Source organism: Dunckerocampus dactyliophorus, chromosome 19 (genome assembly GCF_027744805.1).
Source record: "Dunckerocampus dactyliophorus isolate RoL2022-P2 chromosome 19, RoL_Ddac_1.1, whole genome shotgun sequence".
NCBI lineage: Eukaryota > Metazoa > Chordata > Actinopteri > Syngnathiformes > Syngnathidae > Dunckerocampus > Dunckerocampus dactyliophorus.
The window spans coordinates 11,521,061-11,537,070 of NC_072837.1; the positions used below are offsets into that span (position 1 = coordinate 11,521,061).

A 16,010-nucleotide genomic window follows, 5' to 3' on the forward strand; every position below is an offset into this window, starting at 1 on the left:
AGAATGCACTGACAGAAGTTTTGCAGCGCACATATGTTAGGAACGTTACAAAATTTTGAAATATGGGCTTGGCTGCCGTGCAGTTTGCTGATACTCTTTTGGCTACCTTTGCTGATATTCGTCTAGTTACGTTTGCTGAAGCACAGCCGTAGCTCATGGATCAGAAATCTCTGAAGGTGGAATCGAAATATTTCCGGTACGTGTATGAGGCTGGTATCAGAACCTGATACCAAGGATCTGTCAGGATTTGACACTTTTATGGACATCATATACTCATATTCTAATTGAGGTTTTTCATAATATTTTTTATTATTTGTCTTATCAAGCAGGAATCTTTGGTAGCTCATTACCAAACTGTTGTATCGGATGAGCTCAAGGTATTAACGTTTAGAAACAGACTAACCCTTGAGCAATCGTTAATTTATTAACAACAATTGAATTTCCCTTCAAATTCAATTAAGCTGTGTCTCTGAATCTCTGTTCCCATCCCTCCTATTATGCTGTGCATCAATGCATCTGCACGATTTACACGAACCGTGTGTGTGTCCTGCCTGTGGCTGTGCTTGGCCTGTATGGACTCCTCTTCCCATAAATATGCACAGCGCTCTGCCCTCTCCGTGTCTGCTCTGAGAAGTTCAGCCGACACGTCATGAAAACGATGTGTCCTCGGTCACAGGGTTTTTTTTCCTGTAACCACTCTCTAATTTTCACTCTCGTTGGATGGACTGCTCGTGTCCCTCCCGGTTCGCACTTCCCTTTCCTCTGGCCAAGCTGACTAACTGCTCTTGTCGCTTTCATTTGCAGTCTCCTTCTGTCACTAGTGCGTTACTGGCCATGCAGAAATACGTGCATACGTGCAGTTGCTCCTGTCTTTTACTTATTTATTGAACCTTTTCCGAACATGAACCGAGAACATTGGAAAACTGGTAAGTTAATGGCAAAGTTAATGAGAGCGTTGCCAACATTTAAATGGCACTTTATCTACAAAGCAATTCTCTACTCAGTGTACTCATTTGTCATTAAATACAGGTGTCACGTTTGAATAGAACACTTATAACACTACAAAGAGGTGATGCAAATATCCTTTGGTGAACTACTCAGCTAGTGAGCTACCGCTAGTTTACGCGCTACCTGTTGGAGACTCCCGCGATACCGTCACTGTCTAAAGCTGTACACACTACGTGTTTCAGGTGCACAACTTCGGCCATAAGTATTATAAAGAGGGCAAGATTGTTAAGGGACACTTTAAAAAAGTCAGTTGGGATGATGATCGATGTTTGATGTATCCCATGAACGTAATAGCCACTTATAGCTCCGAGCTAGCTATATGCCGCCAGCCAGGCATGCAAACAAAAATGCCAGAAAGTGGAATGATATTGAAACGTGAGCTATCACACACGCTGGCATAGCTAGGCTTAGCATGTGGCAAGCTGTCGTCAGTTGACTACAGATTTTACAGCTATTGTTCATTCTCCCGATAATAAGAAACAAAGTGAAACTCAACACAAGACATGATGGTATCGGTCACTGGTCAAGTGCAAGCAATGCACTTATCCTATGCCACTTATCCTAATTAGGGTCGCGGAGGTATGCTGGAGCCTATCCCAGCTGACTTCGGGCGAGAGGCGGGGTACACCCTGGACAGGTCGCCAGCCAATCGCAGGGCACATATAGACAAACATCCTCGCTCATTCTAACATGCATGTTTTTGGAACGTGGGAGGAAACCGGAGTACCTGGAGAAAACCCACCCACACAAACTCCACACAGAGATGCCCAAGAGGAGATACGAAACCAGGTCTTCCCGATCTCCTGACTGTGTGGCCACCATGCTAACCACTTGGCCATCGTGTGGCTAATTGTGGTCAACATGTGCATAAATAATACGCTATAATTCAGGCCATGAATACACACAACTTGCTTAAATTGGCCTGAATTAAACATTTTCAAGCATAAAAATGGATAAATGAACAAACATACAAATATAAGGTGTTCAATAGACCTTCTATGAAGTGTAATACATTGTCTGTGACTTGTTGTGTGTACCTTTTATGAAACGGGGCCTGCCTTATTTTCTAGTATTATGTCTACTATATAGGGTAATACAAGTGTAAAGATGATATAGGGGTGTTATATCATGTCCACAGGGCTCTCCTAATGGTAAAAACGGTATTTAGAAGGTCATGAACAGGTTTTCTATACACTTGAAATGTTCTGTTTTATCCAGTTTTTACTAATTTAACTGCGCCAGCTGTCTTTCGTTTATGATTGAAATGCTTGATGAACTATTGTAAGGACTTTAGTGGGCTGACTGAAACTTTGGGAACATGTAAACTTTTTTTGTCATGTGTTTACTTGTGCTGATTTGGAGTGAGTGGAATTATTGTGCCTGGTTTGGTTTGACAGATCTTGGAAAAAAATGAACAGACTGTGGTTGGGACACATTTTGGAGCAAGGAAGGACTTACAAGAGTATGCGTTTAAAGAGGCAGAAAACTGGATGGGTGAGTGGCCCACAGTGTTCCCTTCAGTGGTCTGGTTAAAGTTGTACGCCAAGATTGTTCGGTACATGGCGCCACCATTCATGGACCCGCCTTTCAATGAGGTGAGGTCTTCCTGTACCCTTAGCAGAGAAACATCTCCAAAACCGAATGTTTCCACCTGCATATTTGACACCAGAAATGGTGTTCTTGGATCATCATGAGTCGAGTTGATGCCAAAGAGCTCAAGTTTGGTCTCGTCTGACCACATGACATTCTTCGAAGCCTCCTCTGAATCATTGAGGTGCTCATTGTCAAACCTGAGGTGGGCCTGTACATGTGCCTCCTTGAGCATGACTGGTACTGTAGGATCTCAACTAGGGGTGTCACGAGATCTTGCGTCACAAGCGTTTCTGAGTCATGCATTTGGCGAAGTATCTGCCCTGCGGTCAAGCGGGAGAGGAGCTCCACCTCACGTGCAATACCAGTCTGAAAGCTGCATAAACCCCTCCACAATACAACCCAACCCCTGCAGCAAAAGTGGAAAAATACAGCAAAAGGCATAGTGCAACTAGAAAAAGCTAAAATGTTGAGACTAATAACTAATAAAAACAAAATGATTTTTCTTGAAAAATATGGATAACATTTTGTTTTGTTTTTAAAATTATAAATATCAAAGGACAGCTGGACAGCACTGGCGTAAAAAGACTTTAGACAAGTAGATAAAGAAAAAACAGTGAGCTGGCATTGTTCTACAAGCTGGAACTGTTGATGCTGCACTTCAGCCAGTAAGGAACTTTCATGTACTACCTGCCACGTACTGTATGTATAATGTAACAGCGGCTGCTTGGTGTAGGGGGTAACAACGTCAGCACTTGGCACAGGGGACTTTGATTTCAATCCTCGTCAGGGTAAATGACAACGTATGACAAAATGATTAGTAGTAGCGTCTACAACTGCCGTCATCAACTTTTATCATTTTTAGCTTTTGTTTCAATTTGTGGAAAAAAGTTCAACATTTATGTCATGCATGCAAAGTTATTAAACATTTCGAAATGTACCTGTACCATTGTTTTACGACGCATTTCAATAAAAAAAAGTATTTTTGTCCAGTCCTATATTTTGTCATTAGAATTTTAGGAAAAGTAATGTTAAAATATCAGCTCATCTCGTTCCTGTGAACCCAACACCTTGCATCGTCTTGTTTCATGAGCTGAGTGTATCGTGACTCCCCTAATCTCAATCTATTCCAGTTTATGGATCGCCTGTAAAGGGGCAAACTTACAAAATCAGCAGGGAATCACATCATTATTTTCCCCACAGTGGCTGGCTGCCTAGCAACTGCAACAAAAAACAGCAATGGCAGGTCTGTTAGACAGACAAGCAGAAGGAGACTCATACTGTATGTCGACATGGGCGGCCAAAAGGTCTACAAGCCATTATGTGGTTCACAGTGTGACCTCACATGGTGGCTGTATTCATCCAAATGTAAGAAAATGCCTGCCATTACCAAATGAAAAACACATGACGTCTGCTTTTCTAGTTACCAGTAAATGGTTAATCATTTGCCAATAATGACATTTTTTCCTCAGTGGTGTCTTCATGCTTTTTGACTCTTTACTGTGCAACAAAGTTTGCTATGCCTGAGTTATATTATACTTGTGGTTTCGTACCACCTACTACTGTACTGTAATTGCATTGAAAATTGGTAGGGCTGCAATTATCCATCCATTTTCTATACCGCTTCTCCTCATTAGGGTCGCGGGGGTATGCTGGAGCCTATCCCAGCTGACTTCGACCGACAGGCGGGGTACACCCTGGACTGGTCGCCAGCCAATCGCATAGAGACAAACAACCATTCACACTCACATGGACAATTTAGAGTCGTCAATTAACATAACTAATAGCTATAATAGCTAATAGCTAATTAACATGCATGTTTTTGGAAGTACCCGGAGAAAACCCACGGGGAGATCATGTAAACTCCACACAGAGATGCCCAATGGAGAGTCGAACCCAGGTCTTCCCGACCTCCTGATTATGACTGTGTGGCCAACATGCTAACCAGTAGAGCACCATGCGGCGCGGGCTGCAACTAATGACATTTTTAGTCGATTCATCTGAAGCCTGTTGTTTTGATTAATTGAGTAATAGTTTTTGGCCTTAGATGGACCAAATCAATATGAACTAAACGAGGGGTGTCCCAATCCACATTTTTTGGCTTCCGAGCCGATTTTTTTATAGTCTTGCCGATCCAGTACCGATTTTTTAATGTTTTTTAAAAATAATAAGCTTTTGTTACAAACATGAATTTGTGGAATCGAGTATGGTTATGAAAATAGCATTAAAAAATAATGTAACCAAAGTATTGCTGAATTGACTTTTTTTTGTTATACAGCATGACCAACAATATTGTTTGGCTTTTGTAACAGACCTCTGTGAGTCAGGTCCCTAATCCAATAAAAACAGTCTTCCAACAAAGGATAAAATTTGAAAAAAATGGGCGTGTGAAATACTTTTAGGGTAGGACTAATAATTTGACATGGTTATAGATCAATTTGTGGTGTGATTTAGAATGACTTTTTTCTGTAACAAACTCTCTTCAGTGCAATCGTAATTTATTGACGGTCTCTTGTGTAAACAACCAGCGGCACTTCCCGTGTGAGCAGTGGTGGAGCCAGAAATTTTTCATTGGGGTGGACCAGGTGAGACCATTACTCACATAGGGGTGGCAATGTGTTGATACCTGAAATGTCTAGATGGCCAGTGAGGTGGCCGGAGAGTGACCAAGTGTGGCCACCACGTAGCTCCGCCACTGCATGTGAGCAGAATGACACCGCAGTCCGGGCACAGTGTAGCTACGGAGCCGAATGTCCAATGTGAAACTAACTTGACCATGGTATACTGCGGACATGGCGGGAGTTGAGTGGCAACCAGCACATTACTGCTCCTACTCTGATGGACTGTGGCTCAGAGTTGTGAATGTGATACGGCAACCGGTTCGGCCCGATCTTGTGGCGGAAGCCGATATTATCCGATCTTCAAAATACAGCGATGCGGCAACTGATCTCCATCCTGAAGGTCGGATCAGTACACCCCTAAACCAAACACAAACAGTTACTGGTGTGGTCGGCAACATATCAGAAAAGAGGCAAAAATGTGACTCACTGTCTGCTGATGTGTGTGAATATCTTGTATTGTCTGAAAAACAAAGATAATAGGTCTGCTTTCATGGATGGCTAGGGAAATTAAAAATATTCACATTTTGAGAGGCTGAAACCAGAGGATATTTACATTTTTAAATCAAAATATGTGTAATCGAATACCAAAATAGTCTTTCATTAATTAGATAATTGATTAATCATTGCTCTATTGCATTTTGCCAGTTTCAGTATCCTTATTCAGTCTCTGCATGTAGTGACGGACGCCTCCGAGAAAAATCCTCAAGCTGCGGCGGCACTGACCTTTACAGCTGTGATCGGTAGGGCTTGTAGTACCGTACATTATTTACTGTGTGTTTACGACTTGTTCAGAGGGCGTACAGCCCACTTCCACGAACGCCCGATTTTGAGTCTGCTGACTGTTGTCATGCATCGATTAGTCCCAGCTGCAATAACGCTCCCCTTCTCTCTTTAATTACCGTCGTTGGCTTGTGATGGGAAGATAACAAGCTAAGGCTATGCCCACACAAACACAGATATTGTCAAAAACGCACCACTTTCACACTCCGGTGTTAAAAAATGTTCATCCATACGAGTGGAGTTTATAATATAACACATTATAATGCCTCTGTTAATCAGTATTGTGACATACAGTCGTCCCTGCGGTTCGAACATCGTTCCCTCGGTCTATCGTGGCTGCCTATGGACTTTTAGTAGTCAAAAAATATTGAAAGACAAGTCATATATAGTATTCTGGTCATGAGGCGTCAGTAATGTTACATTGATGAGACATAGATTACATTATCTTAACACTCTGCATGGAGTCAGTCATGGCATGTCCGACATGATAAGAGTGAAAAAAGTTCTCCTACCATTCTGTGTGAAATTGGTACGTTTTTGTCTTCTTCCTTTGTCCTTCTTCCCCACTCTGCTTGAAACACTCTTAAGTTAAGAACAAATAAATTGGAGGCTAACTAGTTACCTGAGTAGCTTGCTATATGTTATGAGCGGCGCACATCTCTTATGTCCCCGCAGTGATCCCGTAGCATGCGCATTGGTGTTGTGCAATATGGGTGTAAACAAAGAATAATTGGAGTGTAAAGGTGACTATAGGGGTGTTTCATGTCTACAGGGCTTTTAATATTGTAAAAAAATGTATTTAGAAACTCATGAACAGGTTTTCTATGCTCAAACTACAAACATATTCAGTTTTATTATCATTGAATCCTATTTTGCGGAAATTCACATATTGTGGTTGGGCCTGGAACCAATTAACCATGATAGACGAGGGACAACTGTGTTAGATGTACAGTGGCGTATACATTATCTTTAAAATGACCACACTTTCACATGAAAGCCTAGGAAACATCATCAATTTTTTGTTTTAATCGCCTGTGTGTGTTAAAAGGCGCATGCGTGCACGTCTACTGCTACACGAAATAACACCATCACCCGGAAGTCAATAACTTCATGTTCTGTTGTTAAATCAGGTTTAAAAACATGAGATCATGTGTCTTTATGACAGAATAAATCTTTGCTTTCTAGCCAGAAATCCTGGGGAATGGAGACGAAGTTATTACATAATAGCATGAAGATGGAGAATTGCCAAGCTGTGGGTATGTTTGTTTGGGAAGGAACTTGCTTTCTAAAAACAGAACCTGCATCAAGTAACAATGAATGAGGACATGTGCAGACGAGTCTGGAGGACAGTCAAGCTGCTGCTCAGCACTGCCTCCTGCTGCCCCTCTCTGTGACATCACTATCACCGCACTGAAGACCAGAGATAGCAATTGGTGTGAGCCTCCTTGAGCCTCTTCATGTCGGTCGTATTATCTTAATCAGACGTTGGACTTGTGCTGTGGGAAACCACAAAGAACATAATGTAGGTCTTGACGGTACTCTGCAGCAGGAAAGGGACCAATTGTGCAGCGTCTGCAACACAGCTCTCACCTCAGATGACTCCTCTGCAATGTGTGTGAGGGACTGGAGACATGTTGCGAATGCCATAGAGCTCGCTCTTTCTGCAGCAACTGACCTCATTTTTATGCGCTGTAAAGTTATAAAAACAGATAACGAGACAGCTCATTACTGGATGTAATGGGACACACCTATGCCGCCTACAAAGACCTAGTGGCACAATAATTGAAATGCACTTGTGACGCAATTAGGCAAACAAATTCGTACAGAATATTTCTTGATACGCTTCTACAGACTGTGATGTGTCTGTAAGTAATGTGCAACTATAATATGATACCTGTGCGGATTGAGAAATGTGCTATTTTAAACAGCAATGTTATAAAGTGGAAAGTCGTTCTTGCTTATGTTGAATGGCTCCTCAATACCTGGTCACACTGTGTTCTTGTTATTACTAAAAGGTGGCCACTTAAGCCATTATTGACCCACATGGTCAAGCGCTTTTGTCAACAATAAATTTGAGACCCATATATTGTAGGTTGTGATGATCACCGTCTTGTGATTTTTTTGTTGCTGCCAATGCACAATGCCAGGGTTTCATCACTGGATGTTAATCATTTTGTTGTGGTTTTGCAGGCCAGAAAACATGTCTCCACCTTCACGGCGTGTTTCCTTACATCTATATTCCATACGATGGTCATGGACAGCAACCAGAGCGCTACCTCCGTCAGGTGGCCTTCAGCATCGACAGAGCCCTGAACATTGCCATGGGAAACCCTGCTTCCAATGCCCAGCACATCTTCAAGGTGGTACTGGTTTCTGGCATGTAAGTCTTTTCTGCTACTTCCCCCAAATATGTCACAAAATACAAAATGAAAAAGCTTTAACAAATGAGGACGGGAATTGTTCCTTCATTGGGACTATGCTGTCTTCCAGGCCTTTCTACGGCTACCACGCCAAAGAGAAGCACTTTATGAAGATCTATCTGTACAATCCTCAGATGGTCAAAAGGTAAGGTGACAGTGGTTTATAAGGGCTTCAAATTGTGATTACATTATTAAGGTAGTCAATTGCTGTACAGTATATCCCTGCTTTTCGCGGGGGTTTCATTTCTGGCCAGCCAGCAAATGGCGAAAATCTGCTAGTCATTTATACACCCATAAAAATGTCTATTTTTCCACATATAGCTTGCTCTTTCCTCACTTGGTGTTGATGTTCTCCTCTGATGTTCTTCAAATTTACATTTGAAATAAAATAAATGAAAACAATTATGGAAATGACCATACAGGCCAAGTCAAGGCAACACATAAAAACTTTTTTTTCAATTCATCATAAAGTAACAGCAGGTGTAAAAAAACACATTTCTGTAATGAAGTTCAGGGCGCGCATGGCGCATGTCTATGCATACTACTTCTGACTTATTTTATCCAAAATTTGGATAACAGAGATGAAAAATGCTGTTTTGCGTGCTGATTGTGGCCAACCACAACCGCTAATTGCTTCGGCTGACGGAGATTTAATATCCTGGACGCATAGGAGCAACAGCGAATCAGGAGTGGACTTTAATGTCATCTGACTGATGCCATGTGACTTTTTCAGTATCGAGTGTATATACACGTATCAACACTGACACATGTATTGTTGCACCTCTAGTACTCACCACTAATCAAGGATAATTAACTTGTTAACCTCACTGCACCTTTTGAGGCCGGATTATTATACAAGTCTCCCTTTTGCATCTTACAGCAACTCTAGTGTGTTCAAGACACACTCCCTCACTGGACAGTACATTCACACACGTAATAAAGACAGCCCGTAAAACCAGGGCAGTGGAGCCAACTTGCCCTGGCTTGGCAGCTTCGCATCCTCTGTTTCTTAATTGTGTTTAACGAGATATTTTGGATAAATGAGTGGTTCTAAAATTTTCTGGAATGCTTGGATGAGTTTAAACTTAACTGACATCCACAGTGGCCTCAAACGCCTCTTGTCCAACTTTGAAGTGTTTGTCTGGATAAAAGGACAAAACATACACGTACACACTCCAAAGTCTTATGGAAGTTTTTTAGGAGGTTTTCCCAGAAGTGTGGAAGCTGCTGATACTGCAGATGTGTTCATTTTTAGTTGACTGGCCAATAATAACAACACATTCACAGTCACAGTGAGGGAGAGCGAGAGGAAGAAAAGATGAATTGCTGTTAGAGGCATGAGAAACGGTGAGATTAAATCAAGGAAGGGACAAGCTCTAGACCCCACACTACATCCATCTTCACAAATGCATTCTATTCTGTTGATTGTCAGCAACATGCTTTGACCTTGAAAGGGGAACACATTTTATTATTATGTTTACTATAATACAGTACTTGTGGATATAATAAATTCCCTCTCCACTTAATTTACTAACCAATATATCTGCTGCGTAAGAAATATTGATTGCAAAGTATAGGCATTGCAATCTATAGCATCATGGCTTCACGAGATCTCATAAATTATGTTTTAAAAACTCCAGTTTTGCATTCTGTTTCTTGCAGGGTTTGCGAGCTGTTGCAGAGTGGAGCAGTGATGAACAAGATTTACCAGCCCCACGAAGGCCACATCCCTTACCTGCTGCAGCTCTTCATCGACTATAACCTGTACGGCATGAACCTGCTCAACCTCGCAGCCGTCAAGTTCCGCAGGAGCCTCAACAGAGGTAAGGGGGCAAAGATCGGCATGTCCAGGACAGTGTGTCGTTTTGTCATGACTGTATGTGAAGTAAAGATACAGAATTAAAAAAAAAAAAAACCTCAAAGGTTGACGACCGTTGATGCACACGTTTTGTGTTGCTTCGCTTTGCAAGAGTTCCTTACTTTTATGACAAAAGCCCACCCATCAACAAGCATATCAGCGTTTTACAATTTTATTGGATACTCAATCAGTCAGTCATCATTAAGATTGGATGTAATGTAGAAGACAGGCTGGAACTTTTTTATATACAGTTCCGTTACGGAAAATAAGCCCATCTGAAGAAGTCTGCTGCAGCAGTCATTGTGTGTTTATGCATGTAAGGTTTGGTGTGGACTATTTACATTTACTGAACCATTGCCAATAAAACTGGACCATTTTTGTCTTGGCATTATATCTGCTGTTGGAATACTGTGCGACTTTGAAGTTGCATTGCCATTATGTTAATGTTTGTGACTGGTCTAACATAAGTGTTCACCAAGCTTGCAGTTATGATTGTATCCTGGAGTGGGGTGTAGCAGTCATATCTCAACAAACTGAGCTTTACAATGATGTATAACATACAAAACCTTGGTGTAAAACCTTGACTTCGTCATAAAAATATTAGCTACTCTTGGCAAGAGGCAAGTTTGACAAGAGATTAAAAGTAGGGGGTGTCCTGATACTTGTTCCACATCCGATATGATTCCGATATGCAGCCTTGAGCCGATGTCAGCACAAATCATATGTATCTTTATTCCTTGTATAGCAGCATCGAATATTAGAAAAGGATTGATCAAGTGATACTACTCACACAGAGAACAATAGTCAGCAACAGTAGCTACGAGAAAAACTGACCAATTTACTTCTTTATGCATTGGTGTATAGTTTTATTCATAATCGGCATAATGTAGCAATGCCTGAGAAATGAAGCATTTAAACCCGACATTATTCACCTCCGACAGGGGCTCTTTTCTGTTTAGCGCCAATGACTTTTTGCCGTCCCGTGGGAGTTTCTCACGCTTTGCAAATGTGTCAAACAGTGGTGGATATTTCAGGGAGTCATCCTTCTTCAAATGCGTGATGAAGTTGGTCGTATTAAACTTCCCCTGTTCTGTGCTACCACGGGAAACTTCTGCATGACAAGTTTTTCCACTCAGCTTTTCTACTTTAAGGAAAAACGCTGCCACATGTCCGACATACAAACACGCTAGCGTACGCTGTTGTTGTGATCACTTGCATGCTGAATAAAAGTACTGCTGCTGGATAGATGTGCTGGCACGGAATATGGAATGGACTGCATATATCGGAGTGCCAATATTGGAACTTTTAGAAGCAGGCCGATGTACTGTAATCTGATATTTTTTATTTTCATTTTTGCTGATATCAGACCCATATCTGATGCCAATATCGGACTGGGATATCCCTTGTTAAAAGGGAAAATAATGCCTCTTTGGCTATGTTTCACGGCTAAATATCTAATTTTCTTGCACCCAGAGTCAAAAATGTGGCCTACTTCCACTGACACATAAGCAGGGCACAAGCCAGCGTAGCATACATTGTTTTTATTTCTGTTAGACAGTGAGAGACAAGACTCTTTAGTACAGAGGTTCTCAACTGGTGGGTCGCGGAACCGCTTTCAGTGGGTTGCAGGTCTTTGCATGGGTAAAAAATATTATGTAATGATGTGAATGCACATCACGTTCTTATCTGCACTATTTGCTTGCTACGCCGCCGCGATAGTCAAGCTAGAGTGGGAGAGGAAGCACCACGAGTGGAGACTTAAATGACAGTGTGACACACAGCTGCAGATATCTGCTGGAGGAGAGCACGCCATAAGGCAGGGGTCACCAACGTTTTTCCTTGTGAGAGCTACTTTTACAAAATGAAAATGGCCAAGAGCTACTCAATTTTGTAACATTTATTTTCAGAACTCACATTTAGTATTTCAGAATGCATTTCTTTCTACTGTTCTTTCATTATAACTGAAAACCTGAATGAAAAGAATGAAAAGCAAGCTTGTGCACACCTCATGTGGTCGTGGGGGGCTACCTGGTGCCCGTGGGCACCACGTTGGTGATCCCTGCCATAAAGAGACAGCGTCTCAGTGCTGCAGCTCACGTGTTGAAAACAGTCCATCAAAATGTAAGATATATGAGACGTTTCAATTGAAAAATGCCAGTTGAGAACCACTGCTTTAGTACATTCTTCCTTCTGCCTCGTTTAAGCAAGGATGGAGAGCATGCAAGGAAAATGTCATGATTGGTGAGATTTCAGTCATTCTCAGCAGAACAAAAAACAAATATGAACCAATTACACATATGGTATCAATTTGAATTGTCCAGATGCTGTGGAATCTCCATCAGGTTTTCTGGTTTTCATTTATATAAATCTTACCATTCAGTGTGACAAATACAATTGGTCACACTTACTTTACTTTACGTGATACAGCACGACCGGTCATTACATGTTTTAAATATACACTGACTCTGAACACACGGGTCAAGAAGGCAAGCATGGGCCCCTCGGCGGGTGTTTGAGGGTCTGTTTGATGTGATCTTAGTCCTAATCTCTCACCAGTACTTCACTCTTCTTTTCATAGCATGCCAAATAGCAATAGCATTGACTTTAAAGTTCTTTGGAAGAAAAAAAAAATCACACTTGCCTTTCCACTGACAAAAGCAGGTTTTCTAACCCCCCCAGCTCTCTGATGTAGTCAGTGGAGTGTTCCAAATCTCTTTGAATACCCCAACAATAGGTTGACTGGTTCACCTCTGAAAACTTCAGTTCTTAACCTGGGATGAACACTGATGGAAGAGAACGACTTTAAGATGAATGCAAACCTAAGTATTTGTTAAAAGTCAATTGCACATGCACTCTCCAAACAGATAGTGAACCATGCGCGTTATATTAACATTATATTTTATGTCGACAACCCGTCAAGAGTCGACAAACTCATCAAGACCTGGTCGACCGTGTTATTCTTATTACTAGAAAGTTGACTTTGACATTCATAATCGACCGCTTTTATCGATGTTCTGATTTGGCAACTTTTTTTTTTCGACCCATGCATACCAAATCTAGTTAACCAACAAATCAGGAAACAATTGTAATGCATCTTTTCACTTGCAAACGGATGAATAATAAGCTGTTTTTCTTGCATAAATTAATAATAATACATACATACAGTTATGCCAGAAAAAATGCTGACATTTAATGTTTGTTTTTCAGACGATGTGCCACCAGACCCAGACAGGCAGACTCCCAGCAGTCATTCCACCATCAGCCCCTGGAAGAGTCCCTCCACATCCAAACTAAATGACAGCACCCTTGGGGGCACCTTTGTTCGCTGGGAGGAGAATGCCATTCCTTGGTGCGTCCCATCTGTAACCCATCTACTTCAATAATATGTCGCTGAGAGCAATATTCATCCCATCTTCTATGTGTTATATTTTGGAACTATAACCCATTGGCATGACTTAAAAATGTGAGGTTTTTAGTAGGTCTATTAGAGACGTGACGTTTGGGAACGAGTTGAGTCTTTTTGAATGCCTCTCTTCAGTGAATTTTAATAACTGATCCCAGTTGCATAAGAACAGCTCGTTCAAACTCAACTTACTTTGGGACTGCTGGAGGTAGAGTCTGGGTGAGGCTGAGTACAGTATTCCACACAAAAAAGGTTTCAGGTATTCAAAAAAAAGCACAAGTGATTCTTTAACAAATGAACGTGTTCTTCTGAACATGAACGGTTCTTGAGAACATAGGCTTCTCTCGCCTACTTCTTCGCACGTCCTCTTAAACAGCATTGCTGGGAGTTATTCCGGCTTCCCAGCATGCCATGCGGCACTTGCTTTGTGAAAAGTTGCTGAAGTTTTGTGTTTATTGTTAATGTAGTTTATAATTCCGTAGTAGTAGTAGTTTAATTTGTGTTTACTTACCTGTTATATGTTGTGCTGTCATTTTTGTGTTGGCATCCTCCGTTTATTTCACCATGTAACAAGCTCACTACAATGTCAGTGTTGGCTATTGTTTTAAAATACAGTCAGGCTATTTTTTCCTAAATTAAGCATTTTCATACATAAAAATGGCAAATTTTGTAAAATGCAAATATAAGGCATTCAGAAGACGCATTCAAAGGTGTTCTGATGATAGGTAGTTTTCTGCATTGGTCAGTAGGTGTCAGTAATGTTACTGAAATGTTCAGTGAGATACACAAGCGCCAGACTTTATCGCCGGAACAACAGGCTTTTATTGCAGGTTTGAATGATCTCACAATAATTGCTAACATGGGCTACTGTTGATCAATCTCAACTCTGAACCTCCAACATCGCTGCCTCCCACTTAATTCTCCTATCATCTGAACACATTTGCAGCAACACACATGAGAGCAAGTCTTATTTATGTCTTATTTTTTCTTATTATGTCTACTATATTGGGTAATAGAAGTGTAAAGGGGGCTATAAGGGTGCTATTCCATTATTAGAGGGCTCTAAAAATGTAAAAAAAAACGCATTTAGAAAGTCGCAAACAGGTTTTCTATGCTCTTAAGAAAATATTCCATTTATATATAAGGAATCCTACTTTGCGGAAATTCACTTATCACTGTGGGGGCACTCTAATGTCATGACAGTGGAAACACTGCATTTTCCTGCCTGAGAATTCTTGCAAAATGACTGTCGCAAAAGACATCTTTTTTTGTTGTATTTGAGAGCAATTGCAATTTATTTATGTGTTGTTTGTCTGCAGCTCCCTGTTCCTTGAGGAGGTGGAGAGGCAGAGCACCTGTGAGCTGGAGGTTGATGCGGTTGCCGTAGACGTCCTCAATCGTCTCGAGATTGAGAGTAAGACTGCTCATGGGGAGAAATGCATCAAAACTGTTTTATTCAAAAAATATATATATTTTATTTTAAGGACAAAAACATTCTTACCAGGGTGATTACAGAAGGTGCCCATGTGTCCTCATAATTTAAACCCAGCTGGGCACAGAAAGCTAAACCACATTCATGGGTTCATGTGATTCATGGATCTGACTCTTTTTTTTTTTTTTTTTCTCCATCCATGTTCTATACCACATACAGTGGAACCTGCTTGTCGACCCTGTTTACGTCAACATTCACAAGCAATTAATTCTTCAATTACTGAACATACTGTACATGTTTTTGTGGGAGGAAGCCTGGCATGTAAACTAAACACACAAGCCATCTTGCTGTGAGGCAGCTACACCAACAAATGTCCATCTGTGCTGGTTTTTTTACATGCAAAAACAAAAATTCTACCGGGATTCAATCTTTTGGGGTTAAAAATCCTGTGTTTGTTTGCATGTTTACATTCCCCTTTGCATGGTGGTGTAGTGGTATTGCTAGCTGACATGCTGTTCTGGTATTTGTCCAGATCAGATTGGAAGGAACCCCGGTCTACAAGGAATCTGGGAAGATGAGAAGCAGCGGAGGAGAGAAAAGAACAAGGACTCTCAGATAGAAACCCCAGAGTCACAAGGTCAGCAAACATATTTCCTACAGTTTTATTCCTTAAATTGCCCGTCTCCTTATGTGCATCCGTGTTTTTGCAACCGAAGGAGACTGTCGTCCATCCAACGGCGTCCATGGAAGAGATTTTTTGTGCAAATAAGACAGGTCACAGCGTAGATCACATTTATTAGTGTGTTTTGTAAAAGTACTGTTAGAAAGCCCACATTTTTTGCGTGTTTATTGTCTTTATGTTTCACTGATATGTTTTCAGGTTTTTTTGGGGGCTCTG

The 16,010-nt window shown here is 41.2% G+C and overlaps 1 protein-coding gene across 2 annotated transcripts in view; it reads left to right on the forward strand.

The window, feature by feature from the left end:
- Positions 1–16,010, forward strand: part of rev3l (REV3 like, DNA directed polymerase zeta catalytic subunit) — a 60,173-nt gene that overhangs the window by 11,239 nt on the left and 32,924 nt on the right. For both annotated transcript variants that reach the window (XM_054761447.1, XM_054761449.1), the window contains exons 2-7: positions 8,190–8,379; positions 8,490–8,564; positions 10,082–10,242; positions 13,485–13,626; positions 15,000–15,094; positions 15,645–15,749. In XM_054761447.1, coding sequence (XP_054617422.1) covers positions 8,190–8,379; positions 8,490–8,564; positions 10,082–10,242; positions 13,485–13,626; positions 15,000–15,094; positions 15,645–15,749 — 768 coding nt within the window. The remainder of the gene's footprint in view (positions 1–8,189; positions 8,380–8,489; positions 8,565–10,081; positions 10,243–13,484; positions 13,627–14,999; positions 15,095–15,644; positions 15,750–16,010) is intronic.